General features: G+C 47.1%; 2 protein-coding genes across 8 annotated transcripts in view; one reads left to right on the plus strand and one right to left on the minus strand.

Annotated features, from left to right (window-relative positions):
* The window catches only part of dqx1 (DEAQ box RNA-dependent ATPase 1), a 30,876-nt gene extending 25,507 nt beyond the window's left edge, over positions 1–5,369 (plus strand). The window contains exon 12 of one of the 3 annotated variants that reach the window (XM_061698909.1): positions 5,154–5,369. In XM_061698909.1, coding sequence (XP_061554893.1) covers positions 5,154–5,184 — 31 coding nt within the window. In that variant the 3' untranslated portion in view covers positions 5,185–5,369. Of the gene's footprint in view, positions 1–892; positions 5,032–5,153 lie in introns of those variants that run through there. The other 2 variants (XM_061698908.1, XM_061698910.1) reach the window with 2 other exon arrangements.
* Positions 2,563–21,888, minus strand: LOC133413961 (histone-lysine N-methyltransferase Smyd1-like). Of its 5 annotated transcripts, XM_061698914.1 has the most exons (12): positions 21,827–21,888; positions 20,437–20,829; positions 15,963–16,107; positions 14,908–15,084; positions 9,678–9,891; positions 9,458–9,588; positions 9,285–9,323; positions 8,413–8,599; positions 8,218–8,310; positions 7,968–8,131; positions 5,148–5,316; positions 2,563–4,707 (listed from the first exon to the last, which is right to left on the minus strand). In XM_061698914.1, the coding sequence occupies exons 2-12, from the start codon at positions 20,810–20,812 to the stop codon at positions 4,651–4,653; spliced, it is 1,752 nt and encodes a 583-aa protein (XP_061554898.1). In that variant the 5' UTR covers positions 20,813–20,829; positions 21,827–21,888; the 3' UTR covers positions 2,563–4,650. The 5 variants fall into 5 exon arrangements, with proteins under 5 accessions (XP_061554898.1, XP_061554897.1, XP_061554899.1 ...); XM_061698913.1 differs by lacking the exon at positions 21,827–21,888 and having other exon boundaries at positions 20,437–21,187; XM_061698915.1 differs by lacking the exons at positions 9,285–9,323; positions 21,827–21,888 and having other exon boundaries at positions 20,437–21,187.
* Between the last annotated feature and the right edge of the window lie 1,083 nt (positions 21,889–22,971).

The raw sequence follows: 22,971 nt of genomic DNA on the forward strand, positions 1-22,971 counted from the left end.
TAAAACAATTATTGCAATAAATAAAATTAATCCAAAAATAAAGCTCATCATCTGAGCTAAATACAGTATAGTAATGCTGGTACTAGGTAAAGAAAGATTTACCTGCAGATTATGAATGATAATTATTAATATGTTGACATTTTAATGTTTGTTCTTGTCATCCTTCTATTTGCTGCCACCTATACTTCCATATAATGGATGGAGTTGTTTATATATTTTCTTGTATAGATTACATTCTTCACACTCAATGAATGAATACATGTTTATGGTTCGATTTTCATCTGCAAAAAAAAGAAAACAAGATTCAATAAAAATTAACTTAGAGCTAGGGTTGAGCGATGCATCGATTTAAATTGTTTTTTATTTTTTGGGGGGATTAAATTTCTTTGTCAGGGCTTTTTTTTTTTTTTTTTTTCAATCAATTTTTCTTGAGCGGCATCCATAGTTCAATGAGGCTGCAAAAAGAGAGGCGCTAGTGTCCAAAAGCTCAGTATTGCCATTTTAGCGATTTGGTTGCCATATTTAACAACATTTTCGGTCCCCTATCGACCATTTTTTTTTTTTAAAGCGACGAGCAAGTTTATTTTCGAGTAAGAAACGGACGATATGAGCAGAATCGTGTTTTGTGGACCAGCTGAACCATGCAGTTTGATGGCTCATTTAATGATGTTAAATTGAACATTTAAAACGTTCAAACCTCATTTAGTATCAGAAGAAATAAAGGAAATCTAACAAGGCGAAAAATCCCGAAAGCAAAGTTTGTTTCGACTATTTAGTTGTCATTTCATTGTTCTAGAAGCAAAGGAGTAAAAATAAAAGCTACAAAATAATAAGAACAGGAAGCGCTGTTGTGGCTATTTGAAAGCTCAGTTTCAACACCCTGTTGTTGCAGGCTCGTGGAGCTAACGCCTCAATACTTCCTGGGAAACCTGCCCTCTAGTGATGGCAAGGAGCTGCTGATCAAGCTGAGGCAGAATACGGAGCTTTACTCTTCCGAGCGAGACCGAGTAACAGACGCTCGCGGCAGGACCCACAGAGACGCAGACGCTGTTGGAACGGAAGAGACTCACAATCAGTCTGGCACGGAGCTCTGCGTTGTCCAATGAACATACTGGCGCGATTTGTCTTACTTTTTATCATTCACCGGTACTGGAAAACACTAATATATTTGAATTATGGGTAAGTTCTGTAAAGAATTAGGAAAAAAAGCAAACCTCATGTCGTTCTCCTTATTGCGGTGTACTGTACCGTTCGCTGATAGAATTCTGTCGATTTCAGAACAATTTCACTGGTATTTGCACGATGGGAGCTTTTCGGCACGTTTAAAGATATTTTAGAGGGCAGGTGCTCAAGCGCAAGGAAAGAGCGCCCACGGTATTGGTTGTCGTCGGGGGAGCGCGAGTGACAGTTGTTTCCCTCAGCTTGGGGGTGGGGCTGGATCGGGGGTGCGTGGTAGTGACAGAGTTTCCTGTCGGCTCGGGGAAAATCGTCCTGCTGCTGCAAAAAGGGCCCCTTTTTTGTCCCGATGATGCACCTTTGCAAAATTCTCTTGACAAACCATCAACTTTTCGGATACTTTTGTGATCCTACTGGTGGTGATCCTACTTCGTCCTTATGCCTGCCACTTTGTGGAACAAATGAAAACCCTCTGTTTAAAGTGGACTCCTCTCTAATTAGATGAATTTGTACGTACCGTTTCGCCAAATCCTAATTTGTTTGAAACATTTCAACTGTTGTCCTTTTCTGCAGAACATAAATGGGCTATTTGATCACATTTCAAAAAAAAGAATACACATTGACACACATTTTTTAAACTGTAGTTTTGAGCAGCTGTTTGGAAAGGCGAGGCACGTCTCCCCTTGAGAGGCGTAAAAGCCCTTCGGGGGAAGCGCAGCAACTCGAGGGAAGCGAAACATCGTTTTAGCTGTTAACCTCCTTTTACTTTTAACTTACAATGGGAGCTGTTGTGGCTTTCCTGATGTACGTAAACATTCTAATTTACATGTACATGAATGCGGCTGTATGATCACTGAGAAGAAACTGTATGTTTGATCGCTCACTGAGACGTGGCAACAGGTAGTCGATTTCTCTCGATTAAATGAAGCTTCTCGGCTGGGTTTTTCCTTTTTTTCAGTCAACCCCATGCTACTGGGAGGAGGGGGGGGGGGCAGTTGACTTTACATCAATCCTGGACTGACTCGGTAGCGTACAACAAGTCAACCTCCCGGCATATAACAAAGGTCACATGCTGGACTTAATCTGCTGCGCTGACATCACTCCCGCTGACCTCGCCGTCATCGATTACCCAATCTCACACCACAAAGCAGCCCTTTTTCGACTTTCATACCCAACCCCGCAAAGTCAAAGCACGACGACCACCTCCTTCAGAAACATCAACCCCACAGATCTCTCCAACCTGATCAGCTCTCCTACCCCAGCCCTCTAACCCTTCTCCCCTGCTGACCTGCTGAGCCAACTGTCTCTCCTCCATCCCCCTCACTGCCCTGGCCCCCCTGAAAACCCATTCATGTCAGTTTGATCTCCTCCCCTTGTTAAAGCGTCTTTACCATCCATTCACCCCGTGGTCACAGACATAAATCCGCTCCTCCCTCGCCACTGCTACTTGCAAACTACCTGCCATCACACCCATCATGAAAAAACCCGGTGCCAATCCAGTTGACCTTAATCTCAATAGGCCGATGCCAACCTTGGCTTTATTTAGAAATACAAATTCCGTTTTTTTTCCCGCACGACTTTAGTCCCACCTCGGCACACGTAATATCCATGAACCCTTCCAATCCTGTTTCTGCCCCAATCAGAGCACTGAAACGGTCCTGGTCAAAACCCCAGATTACTTCCTCCGTGCAGCCAACTCTGAACTACTCACCATTCTCATCCTCCTGGACCTCAGCGCAGCCTTCGACGCCATTTCTCACCCGCTATTCCTGGACCGCCTGGCTGTCGGTGTTCTCTGCTGGTTTTATCATACCTCTCGGACCGTCACCAATTTGTCTGTCTGATCATTTCCAACTTCCTGCAGTGTTTTGCATAGTAGCCATTTATTAACAACACCCAGAAACGCCGCCGGCTTCTCTGGGCTCGCCGAGCTCATCTGAGGCGGACTGACGCGAAGTGGAAAAGTGTTCCGTGGTCCGACGGGTCCGCATTTCAAATAGAGCACCCGATCGAGGCAAATTCACGGTGGTATGATCGGCTTTCCACTTACGCGTTACGGCCCCAAACGTGCTCACTGGAACATTCAGAAGCTTCGATATGCGCCTGTAACCAGTGCCATCGTTATGTTTTGCAACAATTCCTTTGCTCCGGTCTTGAGACAGCTCTCGGCTCTCATCCATCATGTGATGCGTCTTGACTCACACCTTGGCAATGACACCTTTTTGTATGCCAACAATAAGGACTGAACCAGCTGATATGTTTGATTATTGATCGATTTTCGGCGGTGGTGCCTTTTTGCACCTCCCTTTCTTCATGTGTTCAATACTTTTGCCCTGTGTCATTTCACATTATGACACACAACTTAATTTCTGATCTCATTTGTTCGACTTTCTTTGTATGTGTGGATTATTTGGGTTGTTCCCAACATCTAGTGAAAATTTCATATCAATAGCACCTTTGGACATATATTTAGTGAGAAAAATGGTGACGTGTTAAATACTTATTTCATCCGTTGTGTGTGTGTGTGTGTGTATATATAAACATTGCTAAATGTAAATACATAAAAAGTGGTCTCGATTACTGATCCAGGATCTGCAATCATTGGTCACGCCCAAAAGTAACGTGTACCATCATTGGATTTTTGGGGGTTTGAAGTTGAATTTCAGTCAGACCCCCGTGTGCCTTTTCTTCCCCTTTTTAACCATAAACATTCTGTCGTCGACAGGTCTTGCAATTTGTACGCCGCGTGTAGGAAACCACCACATGATACCATGTTGACCGAATTGACAGATGGGAACAATTTAGCCTATATCGCTTCATATGGCAAGCCGAATAGGTGACTGTTCCATAAACAGCTGAAAATTATAGACATTAAATGTTTGTAAAGCAGTCATCATATGTATTAATTACGATGATAATGTTGTGGTCGCAGGTGTGCTGAGCCAGTTCCACTTCCTCATCGCTGCCTCGCACTCCTCACCGCCACGTCTTGTTTCACGTCTGCTATTTGTCAACGGATCTTTCACGCATTTCGCATCTGATTTTTCATTTTTCATTTTGTTCCTGATATTTTCACGCTCGCAACCGAGTCTTTACTGCTCACGTTCTGTCGATCCTTTGCTAGCCCTTTTCCTCCTAAAATTCCTTTCCATTTACTTTTCACGCTTGGCTATGTATCACAAAGGTTGAACCAAGGCAACTAAAAAGGGAGAAACGGGGAGAGGGAAACAGAAAGTCGAAAGAAGTTAATTCAGACGCTTGGGAATCTGCAGATTCAAAAGGTCGGAGAACGTAAAGCTGCATTTCCCAGAATGACTTCTTGACGGCGAGGAAGTGATCACGACGCATGCCGAAACGTGCGTTTTATTGCAGTTACGTGTTCAAGTTGGTTATGCCCTCTCTTTACACGAGGTGATTCGCCAACCTACGGCTACCGGGAGCGACGGACAAGCCGCTTCTTGAAATCGACGCAGCTCAGGGTGACGTCGCCTTCTTCCTCTTCAACTCCAACTCCGTCTGCATGCGCGTGGACTAAAGGAAGGCAGACAATGTCAAACAATCACGAGTGAGGCCCAAGATAACAGGTTTTCTTCAGAGAACAAAATGAGACTGCAGTAAATCAACTGTCTAAAAAAAGATAGATTGATTACATAAATAAGCACAGCCTAAAACAAAGACTTTTTTTGATGCGCCTTTTACCAACAATGAACAATTTTAATTTTGTAGAAGTATGGCCCCGGGATGGCGTGAGAGGAGATGTGATAACGATTCTAAGGGCCCGTCGTGGCTGACACAAGTGCTGGGAGAAAAAAAATAAAAAACATTCAAAGTGCTGCAAATTGTGAGTTGAACCTTAACCTTGAACCTTAAACTGGATGATTTGGCATTTGCGGTTGCGCAGCAGTACCCAACAAAAGAGCCGATGACAGGCTGGATCATTTCTCCGCACAATCGCCAACATATCGATGTACCTCCAGGTCTTTGGTGATCGCGTGGTCGGGCCCGTGAGTGACCATGAGAATGCTGTAAGCTTGGCAGATCATGCTGTGGCCCAGCTCGGTCTTCCCTGACTGCCAATGTACGACGCCAGCGCGCATGATGGCCAAGCCCAGCTGGGCGTTGTTGCAGGGATACAACTTCCTGGAGATGGGAAGGTACAAACGCAGTTTATCCAGCTTGTCTTTCTCACGCTGTAATAGAGTATGTATATTCATTTCTAATGAGAAAATATAGAGAAATGATCTGAATATCAAATGGATATGTAAGTGAACCCATTAACACTGTTATTGGAGTTTGTTTTCCTGCTTTGTGTCTGCCCGACTTCCCGTCAGACTCCTTTGCAAGTTTGGGGCGGGCGTGACTGTCACACGATGATTTTTTTTTTTTTTTTTGCAACATTCCGGGAAGTGAACAGGAATACACCGAAATCACAGGTTAGTCTATTACAGTTATTGGCAATGTAGCTGCGAAAACATGACACGCAAAAGTAGACATTTTGTTGCATTGTTCCATGCGGTAAACAACTTCCTGCAAGCCTATTGAGGCCACACCCACTGCATGCACTATGCATCTCTATGTACGGCATATTGTAGCCTCACTACTGCATCGAGTCAACATTTTTTCTTTGTTATTTCGTGAAAGAAATGGATGAAAGTACTGTCCCATGATAATACAATTCAACCCGAAACGTAGCATACATTTTATTGGAGTGTCCATCGGGGACCCCTGGACACCCCCTGGCTCCACCCGTGCGGCATGATTGTTCCATGTTTATTTTTTCGATTTGACAAAATATACTATTGATATATACTGTGAATAATAACCTTCTGGTATGTACAAATCCCAATTCCAATGAAGTTGGGGATGCTGTGCAAAATGTCAATTAAAAACACCATACGATGATTTGCAAAACCGTTTCAACCTTGGGTCAATTGAATGCACTCCAAAGACAAGATATTTAATGTTCAAATTGATGAACATGATTGTTTTTTGTGTGTGCATATATCATCTGAATTTGAACTGACCTGCAACATTGTGCTGAAAAAGACCTGTTTGGAACATTCCACAGGTGAATTGGAAACCGGCGAGTGTTACGATTGGTTAGAAAAGGAGCATCCCCGAGAGGCTCAGTTGTTCACAGGCAAGGATGGGGCGAGGTCCACCGCTTTGTCAACAACTCCGTCAGCAAATAGCGCGACTGTTTAAGAACAACATCTCTCGATGTATAATGGCAAGAACGTTTGGGATTTCATCCTCGCCGGTCCATAACGCTATCAGAAGATTAGAGAATCTTGCATTTAAGCGGCAAGGCTGAAAACCAACATTGAGCACAACATTTTTGACACCGCATTAAATACGAGCATCATTGTGTAATTTGCTCTGTGGACTCAGGAGCATTTAAGAAAACCACTGTCACGTAACACAGTTTGTCACTACATTTACAAATGCAAGTGAAAACTGTACCACGCGAAACCAAAGCCAACCATCAACAACCTCCGGAAACGCCATTTCAACTTTATTGACGATAGGAAAGGGAGTGTAAAATCTGCAGCGGAAAAAAAAAATCTCTACTTGCGCTGGCTGCACAACATGCACCGGCACCCATCCGTGCAACGAGAAGAATAAGGACACGCATTTGAACCTGATATTAATGAAAGTTCCAGTGTGTTTTATGCAACTGTTGCACATTGTAGCAACGTCAGTGGCCTCTGAGAGAACTTTCTCCAAAACAGGAGACACCAAATCATTTCCGACCAGAAGCAGCTGGATCAGTTCCTCAAAGCTGAGACACTTGCCTTCGCAATGCCAATCTGAAAGCAGAGTTTTTTTTTCTTGTTCTTCTACATATTTTAATGTATATTTTGTGGTGTTCTGTTTTGCACTGATTCAGTGTTGTTTCACTTTCAATTAGTTTGATAGAAAAAAGTTAAAAGCTTAAAATATTCATTAGTTCAATTGTAAATCATTGTTTGTTTTTGTATTTTATTTTATTGTCGTATCAAGTAGAGTGAATAAATAAAGGCATATTTTTAAAATACATATAATTGAAAAATATTGCATGTGCATGCATAATTTTACATTATTTTTGCGTAACAATTTAAATTAAGTAACAAAAAATCTGAAGAGCCGTTCGGGAGCCAAAAGAGCCGGATCCTTTTAGTGAACCGATCCAAAAGAGTCGGTTCCGATCACTAGAACATATGCTGCCATCCAAGCAGCGTCCTTTTCTGGGAAGTCCCTGCTTATTTCAGCACGACAAAGCCAAGCCACATTCTGCACGCGTCGCAACAGCGTGGCTTCGTCGTAAAAGAGTTGCGGGTACGAGACTGGCCTGCCTGCAGTCCACACCTGTCTCCCATTGAAAATGCGTGGCGCATTATGAATCACAAAATACGACAACGGAGACCCCGGACTGTTGAGCAACTGAAGCTGTACATCGAGCAAGAATGGGAAAGAATTCCACCTACAAGGCGTCAACAGTTAGTGTCCTCACTTCCCAAACGTTTATTGAAGGTTGTTCAAAGAAAAGGTGATGTAACACAGTGGTAAACATGACCCTGTCCCAGCTTTTGGAACCTGTTGCAGCCATAAAATTCAATGTTCATGATTATGTGCTAAAAACAATCATTTTGATCAGTTTGAAGATTAAATATCTTGTCTTTGTCGTTATTCAATTGAATGACGGTTAAAAAGACTGGCAAATAATTGTATTCTGTTTTGATTTAACTTTCACACAACGTCCGAGCTTCATTGGAATTGGGGTTCGCAGTAGATCGTGAGGCAGGCCTTACGTGTATCCATCCACCATCCTCTGAGCGTACGCTGCAGCCTCAGGGAACAACCGCTGGAATAAAAGTGCCTCGCTGGCTACACTGAGCACACGCAGTTTGTACAGGTGAGTGTCAGCCAGGACGTTCTCCTGCTTCGCCAAACACTCACCGCACAGCTTCACCACCTAGGAGCAGAGACCTGTTAGAACAAAGACCTGTGGGCGTGGCCATATATATGGGCGCACAGAAACGGGGTGAACCAGAAATGTACCTCGTGGAAATCTTTCTCAACATGGCACTTCTCGATCTTCTCCAGACAGTCTTCGCTAACGGCAGTCACCTCCTTCAGCTTCTCAGCAGACGGCTATGAGGGACACACGAGACCAGCATGAAGTACCCGTGTTTCAAATGACCCTCCCTGTGCGTACCTAAACCTATAGAATCAAATCCCACCCCCCTATCTCACTTTGGCCTCTGCAGCAGCCATCATCAGATCATCCTTGAGGTGCTGGCTGCAGCGCTGGCACGTGCACTCAAAATGGTAACGTTCCATCAGCTTCTTCTTGCGGACACCTGACAGGTTGAGGAAGTCAACGTAGCTGACGGTCAACTCCTGACCCTCGGGGATTTTTCCTAAAGCTCGCAGCTCGATCCTGACAGACAAGACCGGACTTAAGTATTACTCTGTTTCAAAGAGGCAAAATGACAAAAGCAAAGCTGTTCAAGCCCACCACTTTGTTTGTTACCTATGCCAAGAGCGAGAGGCATCGCGTTTACGTTTTGTTTGTGACTTAGGGGAACGTCTCAACAAAGGTGCGGATATGGAGCTTTATTTCACTTGTCCCTTTTTTGTCGTCATTATGACAATTCCTCCCTGTCCGAGAATGTATAAGCTAGATTCTATCCAAGAATGATGTAATTCTCCGTGAATGAGCAACTGGCCCGCAAAACTCTCTGTTTTCACTTTTGTTCAAGGAATGTATTTTTTCTCGTTTGCTGTTCACGTCATCGCATCGATCGTATGCTAATACACCGCTGGATAAACACAAATCCTTCTCGATAGTTCAATCTGGAGAGTTGTTGCCAGTTGTCGCTGTTTGTTTCAATGCAAGATCCCGAAACGCCCATCAGTCGCTGATGACGCAACACCAGGAGCAACTGGGGATTCGATATCACAGTCAAAGATACTGGGACGTGGTCACGGGGGAGCCGGGGATGGAACTATTCTACTATCCCAACACAGCTTTTCTTTATCCGTTCCTAGACTTCTAATTCCAGATACACACGAGCGCTTCAGTGGTTTCATTTGACCATTTCATTCAATTATCATACACATACCTCCTCTGAGAATGGAGAGCAGAGCTCACGGCAGTTTGACTGCAAAAGAGAGTCAAATGTTTACACGGGATGCATCGAGCAGCCTTTATTGATACGGTGGAGCCACCAATCGAAACCAGTTACATCATTCTCTGCGCTCGAATGTTAAGCAAGTGGTTGTATGTGATACATACTTGCCATGGTTGAGGACAACAGAGCAGTTGGGCGAGCAGTCATGGTTGACCAAAGACAGGTTCGGGAAAAGCCCCACACCGACGGATCGCAGCCCCTTCTGGTCACTCATTATGAATCCATTGCACGCAATCTGCAGAGACGCACACAAAGAGGCGGCGTGTCAAGATGAACGTGGTGATGTCAGGGGTAAAAGCAACAGATGTAATTGTTCAACGTTACAATGCCAAAGATGTGTGAGATGTAGTCAACCGAGTGCCGTTTCTTTCCATAAGACCAATATTCCAGGAAGCTCTGGACGTCAGTCTCGAGCCGTTGAAGGTTCTTCTGCGGCAGGTCAGACACGTGGTCCTCCAGCTGTTCCACCGAGATCAACTGACTGTCTGAGACAATGCCCGAGTCTTTGTGAAGGCGCCAGAGCACACGAGCAGCAAGACTGCAAGCGAAATAAAAAGCACGAGAAGAGTTGAATTGTAAAATCAATCACAAGTGCGTCTTTCATTCCGGAACTTGGTCCATTTTTAGACAATCAAAGACCCCTGTGTCATCTTGAAGGGAGAACACAACAATGTTGCAGCACATGATGCACTAAACCGCTCCAGTCGGCATCACGAAAAGCCGAACAAACAATGAACAAATAAGAACATTTGAATTCTAGTACAGCCTCATTCCACTGCATCTGGAGAGATACTGGCAAATTCATCTTTGAATCCTCTTCAATCTTTCAAGGCCTGTCTTAGAAAAACCCGACTCATTTTGATTGACATTCGAAACAAGATGACAGAGATGGGGAGCTGGGGTCAAAGAACGCGAATAACATTAACAGCCCATCTTCAAATGTCAACAATGATTCCCTCTTAAGAAACCGTTTTGGAATGATTTCTGATCGAAGATTTGGTGACTGTACCTCAGTCGTGAGAACTTGGATTTGGGATCTGAGCGTTGGTGGTTCAAATCCATTTGTGGATAAATAGAAATGGGGACTGGTTTCTGAAGAGATTCTAGTTTGCTTTCTGAACACTTGAGCTGCTCTGTTCAAGGGGAACGCAGCAGGACAGTCGGGGTTGATTGGAGGATCGGAGGTTTCGGGGCGCTGAGATACATTTCACTCTTTTATACATTTGAACGAAAGAAAAGGTATTGCCTCTTGGCCTTCCTGGATGTAAAATCATCGATGATGTCGTCGTACGGTAATACATTCCTCTAATTTCACCTTGCATCCCTTCTCTTCCACAGACGGCGACTCCACAAGGAGGGCAAACCCCCCGCGATAGAAAACCATTGCAGTCACACATAATGCGCATGCCGGAAACCACCGCTGGTCTGTGCCAGTCATCCGTCATCCGTCGCAAACAAGGCCGCAAGCTAAATGTTAAGGACGCTACAAACTTTTGAAAAGCAGCTACGTGGCCACATTTTGCATTTTACAAACAGACAAGCAACGTTCTTCAGGCATGCCTGCTCGACACTCACTACTGTTGATTTAACCAAAAGCTCTGACAGACTGCGGAGGTTAGTGCGACCAAATGTACAGTTCCATTTCAATGAATTAGAATATGGTAGAAAAGTCACATTATTTCAGTACTCGTACATTATATAGATTCGTTAAACACTTGGGAAAAGACTTTTCAGAGGGAAAATGAGATGTACGTGTGACTACTGACAATGCCGGGAATTTAGATCAAGCTGCTGGGCTAGTTAGGGTGTAACGTTTATTTTCTAAGAAGCTATTCATTTGTAAAATATACTACGTCGCTGAGAATGCACCACAGAAGATGGGTGATTTTGCCATCAGATAATTTCAAAATGATTATTATTATTATTTATTTTTTTATGCAGCCCTATGGGGGGCACAAGCCAGTGCAAACCGTAGGCCGAGCCCAAGCCCGGATAAATGAAGAGGGTTGCCGTCAGGAAGGGCGTCCGGCTTCAGACTTTGCCAAACAAATGTGAGCGTTCATCCAAAGAATTCCATACCGGATCGGTCCTAGAGGTGAAAGAGAAATTCTCGAAGGAGCCAGACGAAATAGTTCTGAGCATCCCAGACAAAGAGAGTGTAATGACATGATGGTGAAGAAACAGGGGTGATGAAGAAGTGATGGGTAAGTTTGGCATCCAGGAAAGGAACTTGGAGGGACAGACGGCGGTCGACTTTGCAAAAAGGATGGAAATGGCTGGATTGAACACTTTCTTCCAGAAGAGGCAGGAACATAGAGTGACCTACAAGAGAAGCAGTAGAAGCACACAGGTGGATCTGAAGGAGGTTATTGACTGTTAGGTTGTGGTAGGGGAGAGTGTGACTCGACGGCATAGGATGGTGTTGCGCAAGACAATTCTGGTGGTGGGGAGGAAGCTTAAGTAGACAAAGGCAGAGCAGAGAACCATGTGGTGGAAGCTGAGACAGGGAGAGTGCTGTGCAGCTTTGCGAGAAGAGGTGAGCCAGACTCTCAGTGGACGGGAGGAGCTTCCAGAAGACTGGACAGCAAGGGTGAGGCAAGAGAGTTGACTTGGTGGTGGAATCTCAAAGTGCAGGGAATCCGTCCATCCGTTTTCTACACCACTTATCCCCACAAGGGTCGCGGGCGTGCCGCAGCCTCTCCCAGCTATCATCGGGCAGGAGGCGGGGTACACCCTGAACTTGGTTGCCAGCCAATCGCAGGGCACATACGAACAAACAACCGTTCGCACTCACATTAACACCAACAGAAAATGTAGTCTTCAATTAAACTACCATGCATGTTCTTGGGATGTGGGAGGAAACCGGAGTGCCTGGAGAAAACCCACGCAGGCACGCGGAGAACACGCAAACTCCACACAGGTGAGGCCAGATTTGAAACCGGATCCTCGGAACTGTGAGAAGAACAAGAAGAAGAATCATCTTGTCATGAACACGCATGCATGCACACAAAATGTGTTCTCTGCATTTAACCCATCACAGTGAACACATACACATGTTAGTGGAACACACTGGAGCAGGGGGCAGCCGAAGAGACCGGGGATGAAGACGGATGTGCTAACCGGTCGCTGCTATACAGGGAGTGATACAAGGAAATAGGTTCGCTAAGAAGTGGGACACTGAGAGGAGAAAGAAATACATGGAGAGGCAACGTATGGCAAAGGTAGAGGTGGCAAAGGCCAAACAAGACGCATATGATGACATGTATACCAGGTTGGACGCTAAAGAAGGAGAAAAAGATCTATACAGGCTGGCCAGACAGAGGGATAGAGATGGGAAGGATGTGCAGCAGGTTAGGGTGATGAAGGATAGAGATGGAAATGTGTTGACTGGTGCCAGCAGTGTGCTAGCTAGATGGAAAGAATACTTCGAGGAGTTGATGAATGAGGAAAATCAGAGAGAAGGGAGAGCAGAAGAGGCAAGTGTGGTGGACCAGGAAGTGGCAATGATTAGTAAGGGGGAAGTTAGAAAGGCATTAAAGAGGATGAAAAATGGAAAGGCAGTAGGTCCTGATGACATTCCTGTGGAGGTATGGAAGCATCTACGAGAGGTGGCTGTGGAGTTTTTGACCAGAATTCTAGCGCGTGAGAAGATGCCAGAGGAATGGAGGAAAGGTGTGCTGGTGCCCATTATATCGAACCGCGACACTTGAGTACCGAACCGAACCAAACCGAGAATTTTGTGTATTGTTGCACCCCTAGTATGTATACATGTACGTGTATTTATACATATATATACACACACATACATATATGGCGGCAGAAATAAGTATTTAACATGTCACCATTTTTCTCACTAATATACTTCCAATGGTGCTGTTGACCTGAAAATTTCACCAGATGTTGGAAGCAACCCAAGTAATCCATACATACAAATAAAGTAGACCAAATAAGCTCAGAAATTGAAGTTGTGTGTAATGATGTGAAATGAGGGAAGAAGTATTGCACACATGAAGAAAGGGAGGCGCAAAAAGGCATGGGAAGCCAAGACAACACCTAAAATCGATCAATCATCAAACTGCAATCCAGCCCCTTGTCAGTGCAAATGAATATCAGCTGGTTCTGTCCTCATTGATGGCCTACAAAAAGGTCTCATTGCCAAGGTGTGAGTCAAGACACATCTCATGATGGGTAAGAGCAGAGATCTGTCTCAAGACCGTCGCAAAGTAACTCCTGCAAAACATAACGATGGCACTTGTTACAGGCGCATGTCGAAGCTTCTGAACGTTCCAGTGAGCACGGTTGGGGCCACAATACCACACCATCAATTTGCCTCGATCAGGCGCTCCTCGCAAGATTTCCGAATAGCGGAGTAAAAAGAATAATCAGAAGAGTTGTCCGAGAGCCAACGACCACCTGTGGAGAGCTTCAAAAAGACCTGCAATTAGCGCGTACTGTTCTCACAAAGAAAACCGTGAGTAATGCACTCCGCCGCTATGGCCTGTATGCACGCTCACCACGCAAGACCCCATTGCTGGAAAAAACAGCATGTCAAAGCTCGTTCAAAGCTTGCTGAACAACGTTTGGAGAAGCCAGTAAAATACCGGGAGAATATAGTCTGCTCGGACGAGAGCGAAATTGAACTCTTTGGATGCCATAATGCACACCACGCTTGGAGGAGAAATGGCATTACACGAAAAACACCAGACCAACAGTGAAGTTCGGAGGTGGGAACATGATGGTGTGGGGCTGCTTTTCAGCAGATGGTACTGGTAAACTTCACATTATTGAAGGAAGGACGAATGGGCAAATGTACTGAGACATTCTTGGCAAAAGTCTGCTGCCATCTACGAGGATGATGAAAACGAAACGAGGGTGGACGTTTCAGTGGGGTAATGATCCAAAACAAACTGCCAAGCAAACTCTCAATTGGTTTCAAAGAAGAAGAAAAAAATAAAGCTGCTAGAACGGCCCAGCCCATCACCTGACTTGAATCCAATCGAAAATCTATGGAAAGAACTGAAACTCAAGGTCCGCAAAAGAAGCCCACGGAACCTTCAAGATTTGAAGACCGCTTGTGTGGAGGAATGGGCCCAAATCACACCAGAGCAATGCATGCGACTAGTTTCTCCATACAGGAGGCACCTTGAACCTGTCATTGCCAACAAAGGCTTTTGGACAAAATATTAAATACTTGTAAACACCAGTTGGCGCGTTCGATACTTTTTCCCTTGGCCCTTTCACATTATGACGCACAACTTAATTTCTGAGTTGATTTGTTCGACTTTCTTTGTATGTGTGGATTACTTGGGCTCTTCCCAACAACTGGTGACATTTCCAGATACTCGAACAGCTCTCGCCATTGTTTATCCCAGTAGCCGTCTTTTAAAGATTTTTGGTTGCACCCTTTTTATTCAAACAATTGATCATTTGAACTTTCTGGCATTTGCGTTTGGAGTTGTGCATTCGGGTTTCGCCCCGAAAAGCAAACATGAGGCTCGGTTCCAATCAATCCCAGTTTCACCCGTCTTACAGGGAGACGAGACGTCTTTCTTACCGAACGTTTTCATCGGGCGCCTTGCCAGCCTCCCTAATGGCCGCGCACTCGTTCTTGTGTTCATCCCAGCATGCGGTCTGGCAGGTGCGGTTGCAGTAGAAGGCAAACTGGCACTGGGCGCAACGATGTAGCGCGGCCTGCTGACGGAAGCAGTTGTGGCATACCTGCATGAACACGCTTGGCAGAGTAGAACAACAAATTAGATTTTTTTTCAAAAACGATGATACATTTCAACAAATGCGGCGGCACGCTGGAGTTGGCGTGTTCTCCCCCCGTGCCCGCGTGGCTTTTCTCCGGGCACTCCGGTTTCCTCCCACATCCCCAAAACATGCGTGCTAGGTTCATTGACGACTCTAAATTGCCCGTAGGTGTGAATGTGGGTGCGAATGGTCGTTTGTTTGTACGTGCCCTGCGATGGGCTGGCGACCGGTTCAGGGCGTACCCCGCCCCCTGCCCGACGATCGCTGGGATGGGCTCCAGCGGCTCAGAAAATGGATGAATGGATGGATGGATACAAGAAATGCAGAAAATGGGCCTCCATAAACTCCTTTTAATTGGATGGTCGATGTAGAAATGTGTGAATTTTGTAATCATTCTTTATCTTGGCGTTCTTATATATTTCTCCCGCGATAATTACAGTAGTTTTCACGTAAAGAAGTTGCATCGGAGTTTTTGCAAAAAGTCATCTTCTTTATGCTAAATGTTCTTGACCAAACTGCATGGATCGCTCACACAATACATGACTGGCTCAATTCTAAAAGTCAGCAGAGTCTTTGAGGACCATTCGACAAATCATTTGCGGAGGGCAATTAGGCTTCGAAGGTCACGCGACTGACACGAGCACGTCAAGCAAGCGAAGTCCTGCGCGGGCTCAAACGACGGCTCGCCAGCCACTGTAGCTCGTTTTGCTGATGTCATGACAGCTGGGGATTTTAGAAATGAGCTCCCATCTCCAGACACGGCCGGTGGAGGCACCTGAGGTCCGAAAACACGCTCACTCAAAAGACCTTGGATGCTTTATTCTGTCTAACAAGAGAATAACAGGATCCTCCTACCTGTCAAAGACCACAGCAGCAAAGCTGGCCTCTGCAAAGACCACCTCCCCGGTGCCGAGGTCTCTGCCGGCTCTTAGGCCGCGACCTTTTGGCCCGGCATCAAACAGCTCAACGGTCTCCGTGTTCCCCACCGTCATTGTGCGGGCTGAACAAAACAAAGGAGGAGGAAGATAGGAAGAAAAGAGTAGCAGACGGCGGGTGGGACGGGGCCGTGGGTTAGAAAGGCGACGGGGAAGTGCTCGGTTCTCAGGGAATTCTCAGACGCGTTTGGGGACGCTGGCTCCTTGGCCCGACCCCTGCCGTAGCCCAAAATACATTCTCCTCCTCTAAGGGGTGCACCGTGTCCCGAGTGTGAGAAGGAAGACCATCGGGGGGGAGGCGAGAGGGTCTGCGGTGCCAGGGCGGGAGTCGTTGCCTCCCCTTATGGTGTTTTTGTCGGCGGCAGCTGTCGCCTTCCATCGGAGGCACGTGACAGATGAAAGAGACGCTCACGCTTGTTTTGGCGTCAGGTGGGGGAAGCAGCCAATCGGGAAGGAAGCAGCGCGTGCGCAACAGCTTCACTTTTATGCCATTTGCACACGATACAGGTCTACAGGATTACAGATCGTGTTACGGTGCAGCCTTACACAAAGTATACCGATCTCGATTAGGGAGCGCTGCGCTGCGGCACGATTGTCGTTCTCCGTGAACCAGGAAGTAGCCTGGGAAGGAAGGAAAAACCAAGATCTCTTCCTCGGGAACCTCGAGATCTTCCTTACGAGTGCCCGCTGCTGTATGGTGAACGAATGTCACGACCACGCGCTGCATTTACTCAAGTAACATTTTGGATGCATTGTACTTGTCAGAGTCGTTTGAATGCATCACACATTTTGCTTTGACTTGCGTATTTATGTCAAGAAGCAGCTCTACTTTTACTCAGCCGCATGACGTGTGTTTACATTATAGACTCTGCAAGAAACAACGGCGGCTTTGTCATGCAGCGCAGTCACGAGTTTGACCCAACGTGAACATTTCAGCCCACTTCTAACTTGAGAAAACAGCTCGCGGTAAGTTGCGGATGCTTTGACTGAATCGTGCATCTTTTGGGGGGGGGGGGGGGGGGGGGGTACAGTCTGCAATCGCTCCCTCGCGCACGCACTTTAGCAATAAGTCTAGTCCGCAAACTGCATCTTCATTCAGTCAATAAAAAGCAGCTTTTGAATGCGCTTGATTACACCATCCATTGTCAATGCCGCTTATCCTGTTCAGGATCGCATTTTGGGGGGATTTTATTGAACCAGGCAAAAGAACAATTGGGGGGAATCCCGTTTGCAAAAGTGAGCTGGCAAAGAAGGCAGCAGGTAAACAAGTCCAAGTCAATCACATACAAGATTATTCCCGTAGTTTATTTTCACCTCCCCTCTCAAAACGAGCTAAATTGACCTTCGTTTGTTATTTTATAAAGATCGTACCCATGATGTTTTAGATTGAGTGATATTGTTCGGCAATATCCGAACATTCATATTTCATTTGACGGTCATGCGCTGATTTAAGTTACTCGAGAGTTCCCGTGTACTTGAAGGTTTTTTCACGGAGTACTTTTTTTTTCTTTTTTCTTTTTTTTTTTACTCCAGTAATTATTTGGAGGGCAACTTTTTATTTTCCCTGAAGTCATATTATTCTAAAGTCAAAATAGTGTTGGTCGGGTCTCAGGCGACCTTTGAGGTGAAGATGCTGGACGCGGAGGTCCTGAGTTGGCGGCCATACACACCCTTTTCGTGTGTATTGGAAGTCTTCGATCTTGGGAGTTCAGGTCATGAAAAATGAGGGCAAAACCCAAATCGTTGCATGAATATTTGTCTCCACGATCAATAATGTCGCCCACACCGTTATGGGAAAAAAAAAATTAGTTTACCGCCCGGGAGACGGTAAACTATTTGACCACAGCACATGCGGATGTGCCATCCTGGAGTAGTTGGCACTCCCTGCCACTGGTGCCGGGGCACCGGCAAAACGCAACATTCGTCAGGAACGGTCCAGAAAGGGAAGGGGGAGGAGCGGGAAGTGCTCGGCGGACATCCATCTGCAAAACCATCCCTTACGCGACGTCGTGCGGCGAGCAAGCGATCGCAACAGAAACAAAAATGTAATCCAGCGTTTAATATAATTGGTAGCGTAATGCACAGTACAGTGCTCGGATTTCTTCATATTTCCGGAATTGCACGGGAAAAAAACCCATCTCAAATACATGAAGACTTTGATCTGTTTTTCAGTTGTTAAAAATGCACAGAAGTGAAGATGCAGGCGAGGCCCGCACGATATTTTGGAGTCACAGCAAACTACACAGACATTTGGGACATTTCTTTTCATTTCTTTTCAATTTTGACACATTTATTTTCATCAGAATTTAACTTCAAGCACGTGCCGCGTAAAAGTCAAATTACCGTGACCGGTTTAAGGCCACCCCCCCCCAAAAAATATATATCCATCAAGAGTTCAAATAAAAGGCCATAGAATATATTCAGTATGCTGACAGACGGTTGCTTTTCAGAATCATTGATTCCAAAGCTTGATCAAACCTACTCACCGTGTAAAAAAAAAAAAATAGACGACTAGTTACTGTACCGTTGATTTATAAGCAAAACAGACGCAGGCGGACCAAAGGGAGCGTCTGAACAGCCGGCGACCGGAAGCGCGCCGTGCTATAACGCGCCGTACCCTCTACACGTCGTAGAAGTCCACGTGATCTCCCGAAGCGTATTTGTCTTCGAGCAGGAGCTTCATCAGCTTAGCGCAGGAGGCCTCGCATGTCAGCAGCTGGCCTTCATCGAACATGTCTGAGAACGCCTTCCTTAAGCTCAACTCCCCGGTTTTGGTCCTGGCTACGAACTGCATGTCTGTGTCCAAGGCGCCTGGTTCAACGCGCAAGCACGAGAGAAAACATCGTTAAGCACCCGGGGAAATCGGTTCAGACCTTTGTTTCGAAATACGTTTCGAGATAAGGGCTGAAAGCGGGCAAAGACTGAGAAGTGTGCACTGCTCAACAGTTTGACCCGCAAACAGAAACACCTAAATACATCAAAGAAATGAAAACGAAGCTATTTAACGATGCGCAAATAGATAAACAAGCCCCCCACCTGGAGCGTAGTTGAGCACGCGCAGGTCTGGCTCCTCTTCCGCCAGAACCTTGAACATCATATCTCTGGCCGCCTTGCCAGTGCAGTACAGCACCCAAGAGCGGAACGGCTTCAAGGCGCACAGCGACGAGATGTTGACCACGCAGCGGCGCAGACCCGACCGCTTCGGAAAGGCCTGCAGCACACCGGCGGTAAGGCACAAAGCGGAGCTTACGTTGAACGACAGGTACGAGTCCACCTCGGCCATGCTGGTGAAGGCTTTGGCGCAGCGGGACACGTCGCCGAGTGCGGCTGAGAAGACACAACGGCTGCGGTGAAGATTACGCTCGGCAACCGGATGATTCAAAGAGGGCGAGCAGACGCGCGAACACCAAAGGCACGGAAAAAGGTGACGACTCCGAAGTCGAGGCGGGCCCGTGCCCGTGCCCGTACCCCACCGGCACCCGGCGCCCGCTTCGAGCTGTGCCGCGTGAATAGCGTCCTCCTCTTCGGGCGCTCATCCTGGGAAAACGACTGACCAAAATCGCCGTCGGTTTCAACTTCACTTTGCGCTACCAGCGACTTCCGAGGCGCATCCCAAATGCGTCCTCCGGGAAAATAGGTTTCTCTTTTTATTGGCCTGAATTTGAAAGTTCGTACATTCTGGCGTTGTGAGCTATTCACTACAATGGCTCTTAAACGTCGCTCGATACACTTGACATGAACACTTGTAAGCTAATTGGATCATGGCAGGCGCGTTTCCTAATGAATACGAGACGCGCATAGCGGATCGGCTCTTGTCGCCGATGCGACGTGCGGGACCGCGACCCGCTTCCGCCTCGGTGGCAAAAATACCAAAGACCGGCGCAACAAGCCAAAAAATGCAATCGAGGATGTCCGCTCCAGAGCCGGGCGGAGTGGCCAAATATTGTACTCGAGTAAGAGGCAAAAGTAACTTCGGTAAGTGTAAAAAGTACACCGTAAGAGAGTGACTCGAGCACTGCGTCGACGGTGATTCACTTCAAAAGCGCCATCCAAGTGCTTTTCCGGAGATCTCAAATCGACTCCATTTTGGAATGCGTCTCAAGATTCCAATGAACTTTGCCGGTTATTGGCAAGCTTTTATTTTGAAGGAAGGCGGCTCCATTACCGTAATGCCGAGTATGAAGCGAATTGGGCCGCTGGTTGTCATGCAGCTCGACCTGGGAGTCAAAAGGTGCAATAAGAGAAACATTGTTCGATCAACGCCTCTCTAACGGCGTCGATTCAAAATGGATGGAAGCGCTACGTCATGGGTACAGTTTTCATGTGGCGTTTCGCAACAAATGACTGCGAGATCGGGGACGTGACGTCACCTTGCAAATGGCCAACATGCTTACCGGCGTTATTGACGAGAATGACGTGCCGTATGTCGGCCGAGAAGGCTTCCTTGGCCGCCCGGACGACGTTCTCCGGCGCTCCCTCCAGGGACAGATCCGCCACCGCGCAGCGAACGTCCAGGTCCGACGCGGCCAGCTCCGTCTGGAGAGTCCGCAGCTCGTCTCCGGAGCGGGCGACCAGGACGAACACCGACTCGGGCTCCACCAGGCGGGCCATGGCCTTCGCGACGGCCCGGCCGAAGCCTCTGGACGCCCCGGTGATGATGCACAAAGCTCGGCCGAGCTGCTGCTCCATTCTCGCGGCGGCGCGAAGTGGGGAGCGCGAGGCGAGCGCTCCTCGGCTTCTTCTCTTAACGGGGGAGGGGGGCGTGGCCATCTTTCGGTTTCACGCTGCTTGAAGGCGAGAAAAAAGCCAAACCAAAAAACAAACCCCAGAGGGAGAACCGATCACGGACATTCGCTCGACAGCAAGGCGAGCGGAACACGAAGAGACGTTTATTGCACTTTGACGACCGCCTGTGTCGCGCACAGCATCGCTCCTATGCAAAATGGCCACCGTTCGATTGGATTGGAAGTTAGCTGCGACCGTGTGTCGCTGGCGGAGGGGGCCAAAAGTGCAAACGCTGGCAAAAATACACGTATTCAGTCAGCTCCTTAATGCCTACATCAGGCTGCGGGATTTGAGCTCCAATATTTATGATAGTTCATATTTATTAGCTATCGCAGGTGACGTCTTGCGGTGTGGCCTATCAACGACAACTGTCCGCCGACAGCGCACTTTGACGTCGGCCAATAGGATTGCGTTTGCGATGCGCACTTTGACGTCGGCCAATAGGATTGCGTTTGCGATGCGCACTTTGACGTCGGCCAATAGGATTGCGCAGCGCCTACCTTCTTTGCCGTTGTCGACGTTGATTCAGTCGCTATGGAATCGGATTTGGGCCAAAAAGATTCAGACAAAACTTTTACAATCGCAAACGCGATAACGACTTTCGCGTTTGCGTTTCTTTTTTTGTTTGGCCGCTTCACCTATTATACATTTTTTTTTTTTGGTTTAAATTTCAGGATTATAATTATTATTATTATTTATTTTTTTCTCCACATACGTTTCAGGTTTTTTTTTCGTTTACAGTTTCAGTTTTACGTTGCTGCTTTCTTCGCTGACTTTTGGCACAAAGCTCTCGGTCGGGTGGGCTTTATGCGGAATGCGTCCTCATTGGCTCATTTGTTTTGAGTGACAGCTAATTCCCCGGATGTGATCCCGGCTGTGAATCGTATAGATCCGGTGAGTTTTTCTTGAGGGGGGTCGCCGTCGCTGTCGTCATAGACTGTTAGAAGGTTCCATGAGCACAGCTCGTTTGAGCAACTTCTACTCCAAATTTGGTCTTACCTGCTTTGATGAAAGTATATTCTTTGTTATTATGTCCATCCATCCATTTTCTGAGCCGCTTCTCCCCACGCGGGTCGCGGGCGTGCCGGAGCCTATCCCAGCTGTCATCGGGCAGGAGGCGGGGTCCACCCTGAACCGGTTGCCAGCCAATCGCAGGGCTCATAGAAACAAACAACCGTTCGCACTCACATTCACACCTACGGGCAATTTAGAGTCTCCAATGAATGCATGTTTTTGGGATGTGGGAGTGGCCGGAGAAAAGCCACGCAGGCACGGGGAGAACATGCAAACTCCACGCAAGCCTCTCCTCTGGTTTCCATCCCCAGATGAATGGTCAATGTGAGCGCACTAATCAGCAGCTAGCGACAACCCTCCGTTGCATGACTCAGTCCAACCCTGCCTCGTGGAGCACCCGGCTCCCGTGGATTGAGTCCGCCAATAACTCCCTGCCAAGGGCCTCCTCCAGTATGTAGCTGCGCTCTGCTCCACGCTGGCGCAAGGTCACCCCTGCGCCTGCTTACACTGTTGGCCAAAGACTGTGATTAAGGCGGACTCCAAAAAATTCATTGGCCCTTACGACATTGCGGCCTTAGTGAACCCATGTGCCTGTACGCCTTAAGGTCCTGGCCACCCTTCGGGTCCACCCTACTTTTCACGTCTCTCAAATTAAACAGGTCTCTTTGAGCCCGATGCTGTGGAGGAGCAGCGACTCTCTCAGAGTAGAGTCGCTGCTCCTCCGCATCGAGAGGAGCCAGATGAGGCGGCCGGGGCATCTGATCGGGACGCCTCCCCGGTGAGGCGTTCCGGGCACGTCCCACCGGGAGGAAACCCCCGGGACGCGCCGGAGAGGCCGGCCCGGGAACGCCTCGGGATCCCCCCCGGAAGAGCTGGATGAAGCTGCTGGGGAGAGGGAAGTCTGGGCGACCCCAGCTCAAATAAGCGGTAGAAAATGGATGGATGGATGGATTGATTTAATTTTGTCCAACACATAACTCTCTGCCTTGAAAGAGAAACGACTCCTACACTGTGAGGTGTTAATTCCAAAACTGAAATCTCATCTACAGTTAGTTTCATAGCATAGCGACGGCAAACTTTTCCTTTCGAGTCGCAGTGTCGACAGATATTTAACAAATGCTTATTTTTGT

This window comes from Phycodurus eques, chromosome 15 (genome assembly GCF_024500275.1).
Source record: "Phycodurus eques isolate BA_2022a chromosome 15, UOR_Pequ_1.1, whole genome shotgun sequence".
NCBI classification, from domain to species: Eukaryota; Metazoa; Chordata; class Actinopteri; order Syngnathiformes; family Syngnathidae; genus Phycodurus; species Phycodurus eques.

Coding starts and splice junctions, on each gene's coding strand:
- LOC133413961 (XM_061698914.1), bottom strand. CDS start 20,812: ATGGCCACGCCCCCCTCCCCCGTTAAGAGAAGAAGCCGAGGAGCGCTC. Junction 15,085..15,962: donor GCTGCTGTGGTCTTTGACAG/GTAGGAGGATCC, acceptor TACTCTGCCAAG/CGTGTTCATGCAGGTATGCC. Junction 8,132..8,217: donor TTGAGAAAGATTTCCACGAG/GTACATTTCTGG, acceptor CTCTGCTCCTAG/GTGGTGAAGCTGTGCGGTGA.